The 19,254-nt window shown below is 39.1% G+C and overlaps 1 protein-coding gene and 1 non-coding gene across 2 annotated transcripts; both read left to right on the forward strand.

Moving 5' to 3' along the window:
- Positions 1-1,534: 1,534 nt before the first annotated feature.
- On the forward strand, positions 1,535-1,624 carry TRNAY-GUA (transfer RNA tyrosine (anticodon GUA)). The gene is given in 2 exon segments: positions 1,535-1,571; positions 1,589-1,624. It is a non-coding gene; the product is annotated as a tRNA-Tyr (tRNA).
- An 11,948-nt stretch (positions 1,625-13,572) lies between these two features.
- Positions 13,573-14,568, forward strand: LOC129622059 (olfactory receptor 6S1). The gene has a single exon (XM_055538979.1). The coding sequence runs from the start codon at positions 13,573-13,575 to the stop codon at positions 14,566-14,568; it is 996 nt and encodes a 331-aa protein (XP_055394954.1).
- The last annotated feature ends 4,686 nt before the right edge of the window (positions 14,569-19,254 follow it).

Raw genomic sequence — 19,254 nt, forward strand, 5'->3', positions numbered from 1 at the left:
GTCAGGAACAACCAAGGCATTCTTCTTGAAAATCCTCCCATTCAATTTCCCTTTCCTACTCTGCCTAGTCCTAGAATGGTCCATAGCTTTTCTCTTCTGTCTAGCCCAACGATTGTCTCTGTGTTTCTCTGTCCATCTCTCTCTTTCTAACTTTCTCTTTCTCTCTCTAGCTCTCTCTCTTCCTCACTCTCCAGAGAGGGAGAGAAGGTTACCAGGTTTGGGGGAACTAGCTTTGATATTTGGGGATATAACAGAATGAGAGTGTGCCCATAGTTGGGAGGTGGACTCTGGTGACATAGACACTCCAGAGTGAACCCCAACGTGACCCCACTCCTCCTGTCTGGGAACTTACAACGAGCAGTAGGAGACCTTCGAGAACATGGACCTCGTCCTTGCAGGTGAAAACCTGCGGGTATCTGGATCAGGAGTGGCCACACTGGCACTGGAGGCCACACTTGGGTGTGGCTTGCCATACTTCCGTGCAACATGAGCTGGGTGGGTGACCAAGCACTGTCGGGGTGGCAGGCTCGCACCAGACGGGATCTTAAACATTTGTCAAAGACGCGGAGCAAAGGCAAGAGGTCCAAGCGGGGTGCTTTGGTCCTTCCTTCATCTCCTGTGCCTGTCCAGGAAGCCCACAGAATCTGGAGCTACATCAGGGAGCAGCCGTCTCTTGCCAAAGGAATCCGGGACTGTGGGCAGAGAAGGGGAGCCAAGTCCCCAGACTGGCCGCAGCATGACCAAGCTTCTGGGTACCTAAGGATGTGGTCTCCCCGCCTAGCCCGACATCCTTTCCCCATCACTTCCCAGGAAGCCTCACCGTGAGGAAAAGTGAGCCCAGTTCGTGGTAGCAACAGGGTCAGGTCGAGGTTAAGTGGAGGGGGTGATGACGTCCCAGCACCAGAGGGCAGATATGGGTTTGGGTAAGGGCTGGGGGCGACGCTCAGACACTCCTCGAGGACCCCTCAGCGGATTCTACCTAGGTGGTAGGATCCTCTGCTTTCCTCCGCAAGCCGGCTCCCACCTCACCCACGCATCCATTTGGGTTTCAGTAACGCCCCCTTCTCCTCACCTTCTTTCCAGTTTTCTGGCCACAGAGGGCTGCTGTCCTGTTCTCTCTGAAGAAAGAGCCCAAGGGAGAGAAAATGAGTCAACAAGTGGCGGCCTGGGCTCAGATTCTGAAAATCGCTTCTCCGGGATGCCTGGCCACCACGGATCCCAGGCGTGTGCACGGCTCTTTGCCAAGGGACTTCCAGCCAACGCAAAGTATGTTGTACCCGGAGCCTCTTAAAGCCTTTTGTGGGGCTAGTGCACTGGGACGACCCAGAGGGATGGTATGGGGAGGGAGGAGGGAGGTGGGTTCAGGATGGGGAACACATGTATACCTGTAACGGATTCATTTTGATATTTGGCAAAACTAATACAATTATGTAAAGTTTAAAAATAAAATAAAATTAAAAAAAAAAAAAAAAAAAGCCTTTTGGCTTTTGACATTTCTCCAAAAAGGAAGGACACAGCACAAACGCGTGTGCGCCCTTCGATAGCTCAGCTGGTAGAGCGGAGGACTGTAGATACAAAGCATGTAGACATCCTTAGGTCGCTGGTTCGATTCCGGCTCGAAGGAAGTGCAGCTGGTGATTTTGCGCCGTCGTGAAAGCCGCCGCCACCCTCCGGCAGCCCAGCTGCGCAAATTTACCCTTCCAAAGCAGGTTAGTATTCGAACTCTCACAGAAAAGGGGCAGGAAAGCCCTTCTGGAGCCACCCTCACGGCGACCTGTGGACTGTCGCCAAGGAACGCGTTTGCTTCTTCTCAAGTCCACGGCTTTCATCGCAAAACAACAACCCCTGGTCCCTCAACCATCGCTCCCACTTAAAGGGGCAGTGGTCCCTTTAAGGTCCCCCAACCATCAAGCCCTTTTGCTTTTGCATCTTCTGCCTAGCAGAACGCTGTCTTTGATACCCACATTTCTGAATTCGTTTGCTACAATAGTTTTTTAGGGCGGATGGATTCTATAGGATTTTCTACATATAAAAATCATAAAATCTCCTAGCAGAGAGAGTTTTATTTCTTCCTTTCCAATTTGGATGCATTATATTGTATAGTATGGTATATACTATATATCATTTTGTTTTGTTTCATTTTGTTTTATTCCATTCCATTCTATTTGCCTGAATTCCTTAGCTAGAACTTCCTGTACAATGTTGACTAGAAGTGGTGAAAGTGGTTGTCCACTCTTGTTCCTGAATTTAGGGAGAAAGTTTTCCATGTTTCACCACTAAGACTGATATTAGCTGCAGATTTTTCATAGGTGTCCTTTATCATATTGAAGACGTTCCCTTGTATTCCTAGCTTGCTGAGTATTCTCATCAGGAAAGGATATCAAGTTTGTCTAACGCTTTTTCTTTATCAACTGGAATGATCATGTGTTTTCCCCCTCTATTTTGTTAACATGGCATATCCATTTTCATATGTTGAACCACTTTTACATTCTTGGGGTATATCCCAATTGGTTTTAGTGTATAATCTTTTTTACTATGCTGCTGGATTAGGTTTACTGGTATTTGGTTGAGGATTTTTGTATTTACATTCATGTGGTACAGTGGTGTATCATTTTCTTTTCTTATTTTTTTTTTTTCTCTAAATTTCATGTGAGGCTAGTACTGGCCTCATAGAACAAGTTTTGAAGCATTCCCTCCTCTGCCTTTTGGAAGAGTTTGAGAAGGACTGGAGTTAATTTTTCTTTAAATGTTTGGTAGAATTCTGATCTGAATTTTTCTTTGATAGGTTTTCAATTACTGATTTAATTTCTTTATTCACTATCAGAATTTCCATTTTTCAAAGAAACTTTTGAGTGAGTTTTGATAGTTTGTGTGTTTCTAGAAATTTTTCCATTTCATCTCGATTATCTAATTTGTTGGCATACAGGTGTTAATAGTATTCTCTTACAGTATTTTTTATTTCTGTAAGGTCAGTAGTAACATCTCCACTTTAATTCCTGATTTCAGTAATCTGGTGGGTTTTTTTTTCTTTTGTTTTTTCCTTTGTCAGTCAAGCTAAAGATTTGTCAGTTTTTTGTTTTTTTTTTTTTTTCATCTTTTCAAAAACCAACTTTTGGTTTTGTTGATTTGGTTTTTTAAAATTATTTTTCATTATCACTGCTCTAATTTTTATTATTCCTTCCATCTGCTTGCTTTGTTTGTGTTTAGTTTGCTCTTCTTTTTTTTCTTAAAACTTTTCTTAAACATTTTTTTCAACCTTAAGATTGAAGGTTAGGTTATTGATTTGAGATTTTTTTTTTTAAATGAATGCATTTATAGCTCTAAATTTCCTTCTGAACATTGCTTTTGCTGCATCCTTTAAGTTTTGGTATGTTGTGACTTTGTTTTCACTGATCTCTAAGTATTTTCTAATTTCTCTTGTGTTAGCTAATTTGACGCGTTTGTTGCTCAAAATTGTGTGGTTTAAGTTCTTTCTGCTATTGATTTATAGTTTCATTACATGGTGATCAGAAAAGACACTTGTATAATTTCAACAGTTTAATTTTATTGTGACTAGTTTCGTGGCCCAAAGGTTATCTTGGAGAATATTCCATCTGTATTTCTGAGGGAGGTGTATTCTGTTGTCACTGGGTGGAATGTTCTCTGTGTGGTCTGTCAGGTCTGCACTGTTAGGTTAGCTTACTGTGTTGAAGTAAGTCTTCTATTTCCTTATTTATCTTTTGTCTAGTTGTTTTCTCCATTATTTACACTGGGGTGTTGAAGTCTCCAACTATCATTGTAGGACTGTCCAAATCTTTTTTTCATTTAAAAAATTAGAGGTATGTTTTCTTATTAACAAGTTTTGCAAGTTCTTAATATAGCTGGATACTATTTTACCTTTGTTAGATATGTGATTTTAATATATATAATTTCCCCAACCTATAACTTTTTTATGTGTTGTCTTAACAGTATTTTTTTTGAGAAAGAAAACTTGTAATTTTGATGAAGTTCAATTTATCAATTTTTCTTTTATGGACTGTGCTTTTGATTTAGTTTCTATTAAATCTGCCTAAATCAAAGTCACAGAGGTTATATCTTATTTTGTACTTTTAGAAATTAAAATTATTTTAGTTTTACATTTAAGTCCATGAATCTTTTTTTACTTAGTTTTTATATATGATCTAAGATGTAGATTAAAGTCCATTTTATCATATGAATCTCCAACTGTTCTTTCAATATTTGTTGAAAAGACTATACTTTTTCCGCTGAATTTCCTTTTCTCATTGAAAATCAAGTGGCCATAAATATGTGGGTCTATTTCTGCACCATTCTGTTTCATAGATATTTGTCTGTCTTTATGTCATTTAACATTTCTTTCATATATTTTGTCTCTTAGTTCTATGTTCTTTAAGATAGTCTTCAGCCAATCCTGAAGTACCTGTTTTCTCTAAGGTTGCTTGTCCTGTTTTATCCTTCTTTTCACACTGTGGTTATTATACTCAAGGCCAGATTATACATAGGTATGAGTTAACATATATGAATTAAGGACTATGGAATAATCTCTTATTCATATTTTAGATTTGTATTGTATTTCTGGTTCTTTTTATTCAATTATATGTGCTATTTTTTCTCCTGTAAGTTCCTCTTATATAAAATTTGATAATGGAACTCAATCTTGTTTTCCTATGTTATTTACTTACCCTTCTAAAATATGAAAAGGGGAAAGAAGAAGGGAGAGAAAAGCAATCTTTATTTATTTTAAGAAATTTTATCATAATGAAAAAGACAATCTTCTGTATTCAATATTTTCTTTTAATCCTATCTCCCCATTCTGAACTGTGATTCCGTGTGAATATTTGTGTTTCTATATTGCCTCTACTACTTTTGGGTCAGAAAGCAAGTTGTTTCTGGGAAGCTTGAATTCCTCCTGGAGTTGATAGTTCATTATAGTTTTACATTTCTTGGCTTTGAGTAGGCCACATGGTATCTGACATTCCCCAGTGGTTGGTTGGCCAATTTTGTGGAAATTGAGTTGCCATCTTTAGGGAAATATTTCTGACATTCATTAATTTTTAACTGCAGACATTTTGTATTTCTAAAAACTTTGAGTTTTCTTCAAATATATACCTGATTTTTGCTACATATTTCTGATGCTTTTTCATTATGAAAAATTTCAAACATTCTAAAAATAGAGAAAATGGTATAATGAATAATGGTGTAACAGACTCATAGTTCCATGAATTACCAAATCATGGCCATGTTAATTTTATCTATACCTCCACTCATTTTATTTTGAAGCAAATCCCAAGTATCATATCATTTTGCTATAAATTATTTTCTATACAGTTACCACAATAAGAATTTTACTGACAAGGAAAACTAAAGTCAAAGTGATATTAAAAGATGATTAAAATAGAAGTATAATTCGAGAATATTGAAATTCTATCATTCAACAGAGTTGTCAAGCTAGTAGTCTCCTTAGTTTAAATATTTTCCTTCTGTTCTCCATATAATGACAGGGAAAGTTTTCTAGGGTATCTTAAAAGTGAGTAATAAGGTGCAGAACAGAGTAAGAAAGTCATAGGTAAAGAATTAAGCATTTTGACATTTGCTTACATATACACAAAACAACACTAGAAAGTTGTGCAATAAAATAATGAAAATAGTTAATTAGGGAAGGGATATAGGATGGATGCGGGGGAGGAGGAGGATTAGAACTTTAAAAATCTATACATTGTTGTATTTTTAAGTCATTTGAGTATGTTTTATATTTTTAAAATAAATATCTTTTCTTCTAAAATGTACTATTTCATGCAACAACTAGGATATTCCTATGATAAGTCAGTTTGAAAGTATTATAACAATACCAAGATCATTGTTAATTGGACAGATGGCTATGTGGTTTTTTAAAAAATGCCTGACTTTATAGTTAGAGCCTTAAGTTTCATAATTCAATTAAATGTTAAAAGCATATATGGCTAAAGTGTGCTTTACTAGCGCTCAGACTTCGTGCGTCTCTCTTCACTTCGACTTATCTTCGTTGCAGCTCAACAAACAAGAGCCTCAGTTTCTAGTTTAGTTTTGTTCAACTTTCTTCAACCAGGTCTACCTGTCTGTGATCTCACTATTTCCTCAGAGTCTAAAGTGATGAAACTTCTCATGCCTCATTCATGTTTCCAGTTAGGTATTTTCTTTTCTCTAAAAAAGAATATGTCCAGAAGAATGGAATTCAGTCAAACTGAGTCTCAGGGGGACCTCTGTACAACCAATCCTCCATATTCATGGGTTCTGCATCTGGGAACTCAACCAAACGTGGATTTAAAATAATCAGGAAAAAAAAATCCAGAAAGTTTCAAAATGCAAAACAAATTTGCTATACCAACAACTATTTACATAGATTTACATTGTGTTGTGTGTGTGTGTGTGTGTGTGTGTGTTAGCCACTCAGTCATGTCTGACTTCTTGTAATCCCATGGACTATAGCCCGCCAGGCTCCTCCATCCATGGAATTCTCCAGGCAAGAATACTGGAGAGGGTTGCCATTTCCTACTGCATTACATTGTGTTAGGTATTATAAATAATCTAGAAATGATTTAAAGTATAGCTTACCCTTGAACAACATGGGTCTGAACTGAATGAGTCCACTTACTTGTGAATTTTTCCAATAAATACAGTACCTACATTTTCATTTTACATATCCTTAAATTAAGTAGCTATGAGAGAAAGTTTCTTTTCTCTTAAAGATCACAATATGTGGAATCAAAAGAAATCAAAAGGATTTGAGTACTGATTCTGACCAAACTGTTTCAGGTTTCTGCTCTTGGGTAAGTCATTTATGAATTCCTCTGTTTTTGAGGCAGAAATAGCAGTATGTGGGTTTTCAACTACACAGGAATTGGCATTCCTAAACCTCCCTCCCATTGCATTTTTCAAGAGTCAACTTTATATGGAAAATATGTGCAGGTTATATTCAAATTCTATTCCATTCTAATCAAGGAGCTTGAACACTCATAGTTTTTTTGATATCCCCAGGGGGTTCTGGAACCACTCTGATGCAGATAACAAGAGACAACTCTACTCTTCTTCCTCTCAGCTTAAGACTTAACTGGTTTTCATCTCACAATACCAGCTGCTCCTCAAGTCTAGGGGTCAGAGTAGTTTAATTCACATATTTATTGAGCACCTAATGTGTTCCGGGCACTGTGTTTGGTGTTTGTTATTATACTAAAATATAATTCCTGTCCTACAAGTTCAGAATCTGGCATGAGACACAAATAAGAAAGTAGAGTTCCAATTAGATATTGAGACTTAGTTTAGCAGAACCAGCCATGGATCATGTTGGAGAGTGGGCAGGAGGTGGGGTTAAGCTTCTCAGAAAAGAAGCGGATATGTGTCAGAGTCAACTGAGTTTTAGAACATGAATAGGAGTTAGTCGAGTCTTTATTCAAGGATATAAAATGGACCCAGATAGAAAAATGTGAAGAGTGGTTCAGAATTCTGAATAGTGTTTTAGGTGTGTGTGTTATTTATTACTAGAAGATAAGGTCCAAGGCTGGGAGAAGCAGTAAAAGCTAGGGATGATGCAGGGAAGCTTCTCTTATCTTATCCCACCCTTGGGGCTACTATTGCTTCCTAACCCAAAAGCCAGGGGAGGGATTCTCAATATCAGTGTAAATCCTCAGGGAGAAAACACAATGCTTCTGTTATTGGGATATAAATATTTCCCATGAGTGCTGTGCAGGAGAAACACGGATGTTGGCTATGGTCCTCCACAGCTGGTCAAACTCCATTCTTTCTCTCATTTCCACTGTATTGCCCAGTACTATCACAGCTACTGATTTGGAGTGAGTGACAGATGAAAGCAGAAGCATTCCCACTCAACCCTTGTTAAGGGTCAGCCTCCTTTTCATCAAGCATGAGGTCTGAGAAACTTCTGTTGAATTGCAAATCTCTTGTGTCTTTGAGGAATTATTTTCTTTCTTTCTTATGGCTTTATTTCCTTACCAATTGGATCTCTTTTCTTTAGCAGGCACTGCTGCTAGCCAGGCTCCTAATGTTTGGTTCAGTAAATCCTAATTTTGGGGCATCACCACTGGAAGCTCAAGTTTTTTTTTATTGGAGGATAATTGCTTTATAGTGTTATGGTGGTCTCTGCTGTACATTGACGTGAATTAGTCATAATTATATACAATATATGTAATATATTATATATATATATATGTATATGTATATATATCCCCTCCCTCTGCCACCCATTCCACCCTTCTAGATTGTCACAGAATTCCATGCTGGGCTCCATATGTTATATAACAGCTTCCCGCTAATTATCTATTTTACACATGATCATGTATATATGTCATTGCTACTTTTTCCATTTGTCCTAACCTCTCCTTCCTGCTGCAGAAGGAAACGGCAATCCACTCCAGTACTCCTGCCTGGAAAATCCCATACCAGGTTCCTCTGGTAGGTTACAGTCCATGGGGTCACAAACAGTCGGACACAACTGAGCAATTTCACTTTTCTTTCATTTTCTCCTTCCCGTGCTGAAACTCAAGTTTTGCATGAAGGATCCTACTTGTCAATAGATGGACTGGTTAGAAATCAACCACTTCTTCAGTTTCTCCTTCCCTGCACTCAGGCTCATGCCAGGAGCCAGAGAGGACAGGGTCTCAAACAGAAAAACTGATAGTTTGTACATAAAACTCACCAGCAAAAAAGGTGAATGTCTGGATTTAAATGGAACATTTTTCAACCATTAGAGACAAAAGGAGCTATAGGTAAGTGCATGAAGTGTTTTCATAGATAGATGAGTGGTTTAAACCCTCCATATCCACCCCTTGCCTTCCAGCCCCATGTTATTTTTTTAGTGACATACCTTGGAGCATTATGAGATCATGTATTTCACTTGAAGTGTACCTGTTCAAACCTAAGGCAGTGATCAGATTGTGGAAGAAACTCTTAATACAGGGAGGAGAGGGTGGACCCTAATGGTTGACGTGGCCACGGCCATAAGAAGAGACAATGTGATGCGGCCTCCTTAGGATCAGAAAGCCCCTTTATTTACAAGGCAGAAGAAAAGCTTTGAAGAATTATACCCAGGAGGAAAGCACAAAAGAAGAAGCAGATTATCCACCTGCAACCTCTTTTCCCAAGTGCTTTGCCCATCCTCAGGAACTCCAAGTGTGCCAGGCTATTGTCAGCCTCATAGTAGAAGTCATGGGAAGGACTCCAGGATGGAGCAGGACATTTCAGTCATAAAAAGGGAAAGAAAATTCTTGCAGGGTGATCCTCACCTTCATGGAGATATCAAAGAATTTTAGGGGCAGGTAGGAAGAATCCCTTCTATATTTTGATTTGGGGCTCATCTTCTCTCGCTGAAGGGATAATTAGTTTCAGTATTTTCAGACAGCCAGAAAGAATCCTCTTTGAGGGGAACAGTCCTATTTCATTTCACTCCATTACTTATTTTTTGTGCTTCAACTGCAACGTACTAGGCTCACATACTGCTCTTTTCCATTAAAAACCTCCTGTCTCTCCTATCAAATCTATACTTATTTTTAGTATTTATTTTAGGGATCACCTTTCTCCAGAATAGTTTCTGTCTAAGTCTCAGCTTGGATTCCTTCCCATGTGCCCCCTCAAGTCCCCTGGGCTTACCTGTGACACTTCATGTGTGACACATTTTAATTTTTCTGTCATTCTCATTAGGCAGTGAGCTGCATGAGGGTAGTGACAATATTGCCTTACATTCAAATTGACAAACATAGTACCTGAGACATAATCAACCTAGAACAAAAGCTGAATGGTTTTACTGCTAATAAGGTAATTTCTATAGAGGCTACAGGGAGATGAGATGTTGAATGAAATCTCCAGGGGAAAAGACCACAGAATTGCTTTCAGAAATGGTATGGACCTAACAGAAGCAGAAGATATTAAGAAGAGATGGCAAGAATACACAGAAGAACTGTACAAAAAAGAGCGTCACAACAAAGATAATCATGATGGTGTGATCACTGACCTAGAGCCAGACATCCTGGAATGTGAAGTCAAGTGGGCCTTAGAAAGCATCACTACGAACAAGGCTAGTGGAGGTGATGGAATTCCAGTGGAGCTATTTCAAATCCTGAAAGATGATGCTGTGAAAGTGCTGCACTCAATATGCCAGCAAATTTGGAAAACTCAGCAGTGGCCACAGGACTGGAAAAGGTCAGTTTTCATTCCAATCCCAAAGAAAGGCAATGCCAAAGAATGCTCAAACTACCGCACGATTGCACTCATCTCACACGCTAGTAAAGTAATGCTCAAAATTCTCCAAGCCAGGCTTCAGCAATATGTGAACTGTGAACTTCCTGATGGTCAAGCTGGCTTTAGAAAAGGCAGAGGAACCAGAGATCAAATTGCCAACATCTGCTGGATCATGGAAAAAGCAAGAGAGTTCCAGAAAAGCATCTATTTCTGCTTTATTGACTATGCCAAAGCCTTTGACTGTGTGGATCACAATAAACTGTGGAAAATTCTTCAAGAGATGGGAATACCAGACCACCTGATCTGCCTCTTGAGAAATTTGTATGCAGGTCAGGAAGCAACTGTTAGAACTGGACACGGAACAACAAACTGGATCCAAATAGGAAAAGGAGTTCGTCAAGGATGTATATTGTCACCCTGTTTATTTAACTTATATGCAGAGTACATCATGAGAAACGCTGGACTGGAAGAAACACAAGCTGGAATCAAGACTGCCAGGAGAAATATCAATAACCTCAGATATGCAGATGACACCACCCTTATGGCAGAAAGTGAAGAGGAACTAAAAAGCCTCTTGATGAAAGTGAAAGTGGAGAGTGAAAAAGTTGGCTTAAAGCTCAACATTCAGAAAACGAAGATCATGGCATCTGGTCCCATCACGTCATGGGAAATAGATGGGGAAACAGTGGAAACAGTGTCAGACTTAATTTTTCTGGGCTCCAAAATCACTGCAGATGGTGACTGCAGCCATGAAATTAAAAGACGCTTACTCCTTGGAAGAAAGTTATGACCAACCTAGATAGCATATTCAAAAGCAGAGACATTACTTTGCCAACAAAGTTTCGTCTAGTCAAGGCTATGGTTTTTCCTGTGGTCATGTATGGATGTGAGAGTTGGACTGTGAAGAAAGCTGAGCACTGAAGAATTGATGCTTTTGAACCGTGGTGTTGGAGAAGACTCTTGAGAGTCCCTTGGACTGCAAGGAGATCCAATCAGTCCATTCTGAAGGAGATCAGCCCTGGGATTTCTTTGGAAGGAATGATGCTAAAGCTGAAACTCCAGTACTTTGGCCACCTCATGCGAAGAGTTGACTCATTGGAAAAGACTCTGATGCTGGGAGGGAATGGGGGCAGGAGGAGAAGGGGACGACAGAGGATGAGATGGCTGGATGGCATCACTGACTCAATGGACGTGAGTCTCGGTGAACTCTGGGAGTTGGTGATGGACAGGGAGGCCTGGCGTGCTGCGATTCATGGGGTCGCAAAGAGTCGGACACGACTGAGCGACTGATCTGATCTGATCTGAAACAAAACGTACGAAAGTTTTGCTACTTGGGTGGGAGTCACAGGTGAGAGATTGTAAGTAGAGAGGTGGCACTAATGGTAAAGAACCTGCCTGCCAATGCAGGAGACGTAAGAAATATGAGTTTGATCCCTGGGTCAGAAAGATACCCTGGAGAAGGAAATGGCAATCTACTCCAGTTTGTGGACAGAGGAGCCTGGCGGGCTTTAGTCCATGGGGTCACAAAGAGTCATGTCCATGGGGTTACAAAGAATCATACTCGACTGAAGCAACTTAACACACAAACTTTATTGCTAACGAAGACTGCTGGGTGTGCTAGAGAACTGTAGGGCTGACAGAGAACCAAGGACTTAAGGTCATTTCTCATGCTTTGCATGGCTAATGGTGATCAGTTTTCTCCTAGTAACTGAGGCTTTAAAAACAAATTTCAGAATATCTTTGATTTGCTCTTATAATTGGTGTTAGTCTTCAGAATTGGAATGACGAGAATCAATTGGTAAGGACTTGATATCTGAATTTATTAGAAATTACCAGGAATTCATAATTTTGTCTCTGGCAAGTCATCTTATAGGGTCCACATTTGAAGAGACTTAGCTTGGTATTATGGACTGAAAAAGTTTGAGAAATTCATCTTAACAGTCCCCAGAATATTTGGCTTGAAGTTGGCAGTAAATTAAAATATGCAGATAACTGACTGATTGAATCAGTGTGGTTTATCCCTCTTCTCCCTTTTAAATATAACTTGCTTTAGATAGGCAAGCACATCGTGACAAACTGAGTTCTGTTCGACCGTTGGGTTGCAGGATAAAGTCTCCATGAAAAGGTAATATGGCCTAGATTCCTATGACTCATTCTACAGCTGAGCAGATGAAAGACAAACAAGGCTGGATTAATTGACTGTCTTCCAAGGGAAGTGGCAAGACAAACCTAGACTCTGGTGCCCTAACTTAAGAGTCCAGAGCTTTCTCTATCACATTGTTTGTTAGCTAAGTGCTGGCAACTCTGCACTATGAATTCATTTGCTCCTTACAGCATTTTACAATTGAGTTGCGCAGAGATGTTAAGTAACTTTTCCAAGGCTACTCGGCTAGTAATTGTAGATGCTGGGATTCAAAGCCAGGCAGTCTGGTTCAAGTTCTGATTCTGGTTGAATGGGAATCACATTCTTCACAAAATCATTTTTCTTAATTTTTGTCCAGCTCAATGGATATTGTTATTATAATAATGTGATAGCACCATTTGGGATCTTAGAATAGTAGATGTGAAGATGGAGCCTCCTGTCATCTTCACACCTTAGTTTCAGCTACCATTTATAGGAAATCTTCCTCAGCTCTAAAAATCAATTAGATGAAGATCTCAGGTCCTTCAAATCTTTTTTAAAAAATTTTATTGGAGTATAGTTGATTTACAATGTTGTGTTAGTTTCAGCTGTACAGCAAACTGAATCAGTTATACATATACATATATCCACTCCTTTTAGATTCTTTTCCCATTTAGGCCATTACAGAGTATTGAGTAGAGTTCCCTGTGCTATATAGTAGGTCCTTATTAGTTATCTATTTTATATATAGTAGTGTGTATATGTCAATCCCAATCTCCCAATTTATCTCTCCCCCTACTCCTTCATAACCATAAGTGTTTTTTTTTTTTTTTTTTACATCTGGAACTCTATTTCTGTTTTATAGATAATTCATTCATCATACCCATGTTTTTTTTTAGATTGCACATTTAAGTCATAGCATACAATATTTCTCTTTCTCTGTCTGGTTTACTTAACCAGTATGACAATCTCTAGGTCCACCCGTGTTGCTGCAAATGGTATTATTTCATTCTTCTTTGTGACTGAGTAATATTCCATTGTATATATGGGCCACATCTTTATCCATTTGTCTCTTGATGGACATTTAGGTTCTTCAAGTATTAACAGGATCTGTGACTACAGGAAGTGGAGCTTCGTGTGCCATATCATGATAAAATAAATTTTAGGATTGTTTGGAGAATCCTCACCAGGACTGTGTTCATGCTGTTGCACAGATGGGAAAGATAATGGCTCTTGGTGGAAACCAGAGCAGTGGTGTGACCGAGTTCATCATGGCGGGTTTCCCAAATCTCAATAGCACAAAAGCAGAACTGTTTTCTGTCTTCCTTCTTATTTATCTGCTGACTCTAACAGGGAATGTGTTGATCGTTGGGGTGGTAGGAGCTGATACTCGCCTGCAGACTCCCATGTACTTCTTTCTAGGTAACTTGTCCTGCCTAGAGATTCTGCTCACTTCTGTCATTATTCCCAAGATGCTGAGCAATTTCCTCTCAAGGCAAAACACTATTTCCTTTGCTGCATGTATTACCCAGTTCTATCTCTACTTCTTTCTTGGGGCCTCTGAGTTCCTACTGTTGGCTGTCATGTCAGTGGATCACTACCTGGCCATCTGTCATCCTCTGCACTACCCCTTGCTCATGAATGGGGCTGTGTGCTTCCGAGTGGCCTTGGCCTGCTGGGTCGGGGGACTCCTTGCAGTACTTGGCCCCACTGTGGCTGTGGCCTTGCTTCCTTTCTGTGAACAGGATGCTGTGGTGCAGCAATTTTTCTGTGACAGTGGCCCTCTGCTCCGCCTGGCATGCACCAACACCAAGGAGTTGGAGGAAACTGACTTTGTCTTAGCTTCTCTTGTCATCATAACCTCACTGATGATTACTGCAGTGTCCTATGGTCACATAATCCTGGCTGTCCTGCGCATCCCCTCAGCTTCAGGCCGGCAGAAGGCTTTCTCTACCTGTACCTCCCACTTGATGGTGGTGACCCTCTTCTATGGAAGTGCTGTTTTTCTATATGTGCGGCCATCGCAGAGTGGCTCTGTGGATACTAACTGGGCAGTGACAGTTGTAACAACATTTGTGACACCGCTGCTGAATCCATTCATCTATGCCTTTCGTAATGAGCGAGTAAAACAAGCTTTGAAGGACATGTTTAAGAAGGTAATAGCAGGATTTTGGTGGCATCTTTCACTTGCTAGGAGTTTCAACAAGAAAATAGTGAGGTGAAAGTGAAGGGACGTCATCACTTAAGGGATGTCCTAAGTCCAAGTCTTCTTTGTTATCTTCTCATTGTCTCATCATCATGGATATCGCCCCATGACCAAATTTTGGAACCACTAAAGAACTACAAAGGCATCAGATCCATCCTTCTTCTCTTTCAGGCAAAATTCCTTGATTCTATCTCATATAAATTCACATTATTATTGATTTATCACAATCAATACCATTATAAGAAGCTCCAACCTGTGCAATCTTAACCTATGGGTCCATAGTCACCAGGGAATCTAAGAATGAGCTTCAGAAAGTGTATGAGCACTATTATTATGTAAATGTATATATCTGAGCCTATATGCACTTGTCTGGGAAGAGGATATATAGCTTTAATTCAATTCCTAAAGAGTTCATGTATGATTGTCACCAAAAGTTAAAAACTAATTCTCATTAGATTCTTTAAATTATTTATGAAAATCAAGAATCTTAAGAAAAATGTCCTGTAATCATAGAAATAAATAGATTAACTGTATATTTTTGTACATACTTTCTGAAAAAAATTGCATTCACTGTTAGGTGGAAAAGAGGTAAAACAAATTTAATAAGAGACTTATTTTCTTCTTCATGGCAATTTCAGATGCCTTTGGAAAAGCAGATCAAAAAGAAAGCTTATGAATAGTAGCATTTAATGTGGTTTTCTAATTTACACTGTATTATAAAGGTGAATTAAAGATATATTCACTCATTTTATCAGTGGATTATGTTGCTTTCATTTGTCCATCTTTTTATTACATTTGAATATCTGTTGTCCTCATTCCTCTTTTATTTTTAGTAAAATGGGGATGGAATGAGGACCTTCAATATAAAAAAATTAAGAATATCAACTACTGTTGTACCTACCAAGAATCAGATTTTGTGTTACATTTTATCTACATCATTGTATATTTGAAAGGAAATGGGGTACTTATTTGTGGTGACCTTGGAATCTTGGACAAATGTTTATGTATGTATATATGTATGTATGTATTCAATCATTCAACAAAGGTTTTTTAAGCATCTTTGTTGGATACTGCGATACAGTAATGTATGTTATTATATATAATATGTCTTTATTATATATAATAAGATGAATAAGCAATGGTTCCTAATCTCAAGCGACTTTGATCTTAAAGGGGAAGACTAAGAGACAAATAATAATTCAAAGATAGGGGATGATAAGGGGGTTTACAAAATAACATTGGAGGTCATATGAAAATTGATTTACCCTGTTAAGTATTTTCTTGTTAGAGAAGTTTTTGGAAGCTATCATTCACTACATGGGAATTAACTCCATGTTGGAGTGCATTTGTATACATAGACACAATGCTTAGAAAAAATAAATATCAAAGTATGGACAGCACATCAACCTCAAAATAATGTTGCATAATTGGCAAACTGAGCATTAATATGCAAAGAAATAGCCATAAAGTTTCATGGTCACTAGAAATAGTGATGCTTTTAACTGGTTCTATTAGTAATACACAAACACACACACTAAATATTTCTATCCTGAAAGATTCCTGATTGAGAACTAGAGGAGTGGAAGGAATAAGAATAAGCAGTAATTTGAGAGAGAAAAAGAATTCTTCTGAAATGATCTAGAAGTGTTACCCAGAGGGCAGAAGAGATATTGCCTTAAAAGCTACCTAATTTCATGGAGCATAAAAACCGGAAGTCAATCCCAGAGATCACAAAATAAGAGGAAGCTAAAAATAAGAATGTGTTCCAAATACATAGAACAGAGCCTGGTACTTAGGAGGTGCCCAAGAAAGTTGACTTTGTACTGTGTCTGTCTAAGCTGGAACTACATTATCTGGAATTTTCCTTTCTATATGGATCTAAATTTCTATATGGATGTGGTGAAATTTGTAGTGAGATTTAGAAGGTGGAAATGTCACACACAACAACCACTGTGTTCTGAATATTGGCATAGAATGCCAGGCTTTGTTGCAGCTTGCACTTTTTGATGCAACAGAGATGCTATTCTGCTAGTCTGCTTTTTTACTCATTGGTATGGGCTTCTGTTGGACCCACAACTCCTCTAGCACAAATGGATCTCCTCCTCCATCTCTTGGGCCAAGTGAATGGGTAGTTCTATGATGAAGGGAGCCAGCTTCTCCTGCAGATCTCCCATATCAACAAGGTTGGAGACAGTGAGGGACAGATGTAGGTCCCAGTTTTCTCTTTTTATTTCATTTTGTCTTTATGGATTTCATGGTGTAAGTCTGAATCATTCTCCCCTCACTACAATCCCCATTTGTCCTTACCTGTTCACCCCCAGGGTTACAGATTCAGGCCCAACACTAGTCATAGAAGCAAGAGCTTGACATAAACTTTTTCATCAGTTCCCAGAATTATAATAAATCTCTTATTCATCACTACTTACAGTGCTTCCACTTTGATTGAATCCTAAATGATACAATTTTTTTTTTTTTGCAATAATAAGCTGCAGCATTTCTCCTGTTTCCCATTATTTTTCAAACTTCTTAAAGACAGAGACTGGATCATATCTGAATTTGTTTCCATGCCATCTAGAAAAGTACCTGATAATTTGGAACATAGCAAAGTCTCATTACTTTTTTGTTTCTTGTAGGGAAAAATTACATAAGGAATGAAAAAGTGTCAAATAAGTATGCTCAATAGTGATTTGCTGGGGACACTTTTGTATAATTCAAAGGGGATCATGTTGACAATAGCTTATTAAAGGCCCATATTGGCATAGGAGTACCATAGTTATAGGTACCATAGGAGGTGAGGAAGACAGTTTAGCAGCTCTAAGATTGTACAGGCCCTGAGTCTATGGCTGAGCTCCTGAGTGGGCCTTGGAGCAGATGAGTTCAGTAGCTATACATTCATAGTCAAGACCTTCCTTAAAGATCCTCATTCCAGGAAAACCATGATTTTGTGAAGTTTTGCATATGGATATTTCCCTTGGGTTCCCCATCTTAAAAACAAAAAAAAATGCATTGCGGCTATAGGAAGTATTTCAAGATCTGCCAATACAGAAAAGATTTTAGCAGTAAAGACTTTGACAAGTGTTCCAGATGTTCTCTGTGACTCCTAACATTCCCCAAGCAGTGAGGATGACATAGTGGGTCTCAACCCCAACAAGCAACAAAATTACTTGTTGGAAGTGTCATCAGTAAAATAAACTCTGAACTCAGACTCTTAGCTGTAGAAGCTGGTGCTGCTCCTCTCAAGTGGAGCCCAGAAGATAAGGTCCCAGTTTCCACCACTATAGAAAGAAGTACCCACTGAATCTTTAGCCACGTGCTCTGTTTCTGGTTCCCAATGGACATTATTTTCTCAAAGGTCAAAAGATCTTATTTGAGATAAGAAATCCCCACATCTCTCCCACATAAGATCATCTTAAACTATTTCTGCTTTTCAGAACTAATTTTCCTTTATCTCCCGCCTCAAGCCACCTGGGTAGTCTTTAATTTGCTCCTTGGAGCCTTTTTTCAAGTGCTGAAGGGTTCCTTGTCTTGATTGTAGCCAGTACTTCTGCTTCTTACCATGATAATGGAAGGAGGGTGGAAGGAGGATAATGGAAGGAAAGTGGCACAGATGCCACTTTCATAAAAACCCTTAAGAGTCAGAACATACCAAGGTCAAGGAGTGCACTTTTGGCAACCCCAACATACCTTTGCCCAGGTTTCAGGGCAGGGCAGCAAAAGACCCACTGATTGTCCTTGAGTGGACAATTAAATAATTGTGAAGCTATCCCAAGACCTCCAAGCTAAATGTGTGAACTGTCTAGGTCCTCCCCTTCTCACTCAAGATACTAAGAAGAAAGATTTACTTATCTGTCCACACCTTCCCCTCATTCTTCATTCCATGCAACACTGTCATCTTCCCTAAACTTTTTGCTTTAAATGCTGGTGAGATTGTCAGTGGGCCCTAAGCAAATAAAGAAGCCATCAGAGCAAGTGACTGTCATGAGCCTTCCTTCTCTAGTTCCTTCACTCATTGGTATTTTGTTTTCACATTTTTAAACACTAATGATCACCAGGGCCTGTCCTTAAATTCTTCTTCTCTATATAATTGCTCTTCCCTGTTGGTTCTTACCCACATCACTGTTAACTGCTCTATGTTTTTTATTCGTAAAACTCCTTTCCGTATCTTTCTCTTGAATCTAAGGACTTTATATCCAAATTCTCACTGTGCATCTCCACCAGTAGTCATTCAGCAAACACATTAAAGCCCAGGCTAGTCACCTTTCTCAGGGGAGGGTCAATCTGTCAGGACGTTCTGGCAGATTCTACTTTCTCCCCTCCCTCCAATCACCAATCACAAAACTCTTTATTCTTGCCTGGTCACAAAACCTTTCTAAGAGAGGAAACTTGCAAAGGACAAATATGATCAAGTCAGACAGAAATCCTGTCAAAGATCCTCCTTGTATAAGCAGTTTAGGAAGATAGGCATGTCTGAAGGCCTATCATACCAGTGGTTTCTAAGTCTGGGCGACTTCCACAAATCGGGATTAACCACACCCTAAGGTCAGAAGTAGACACCTCACATTATACCCTGCTGGTTTTCCAAGTGAGCAATCAAAGTGAAGAGTCTGGTGGATTCTTGCCAGAAATGGCAAGACAATTGTCACCATGTTATACTGTGTTTTGGAAAATAATGCCTTAAAATGATTCAATTGTACTCCCTTTG

The sequence above is a fragment of the Bubalus kerabau genome, chromosome 10 (genome assembly GCF_029407905.1).
Source record: "Bubalus kerabau isolate K-KA32 ecotype Philippines breed swamp buffalo chromosome 10, PCC_UOA_SB_1v2, whole genome shotgun sequence".
Classification (NCBI taxonomy): Eukaryota; Metazoa; Chordata; class Mammalia; order Artiodactyla; family Bovidae; genus Bubalus; species Bubalus kerabau.

What these genes read in the sequence shown, in the direction of transcription:
- LOC129622059 (XM_055538979.1), top strand. Translation starts at nt 13,573, where the DNA reads ATGGCTCTTGGTGGAAACCAGAGCAGTGGTGTGACCGAGTTCATCATG.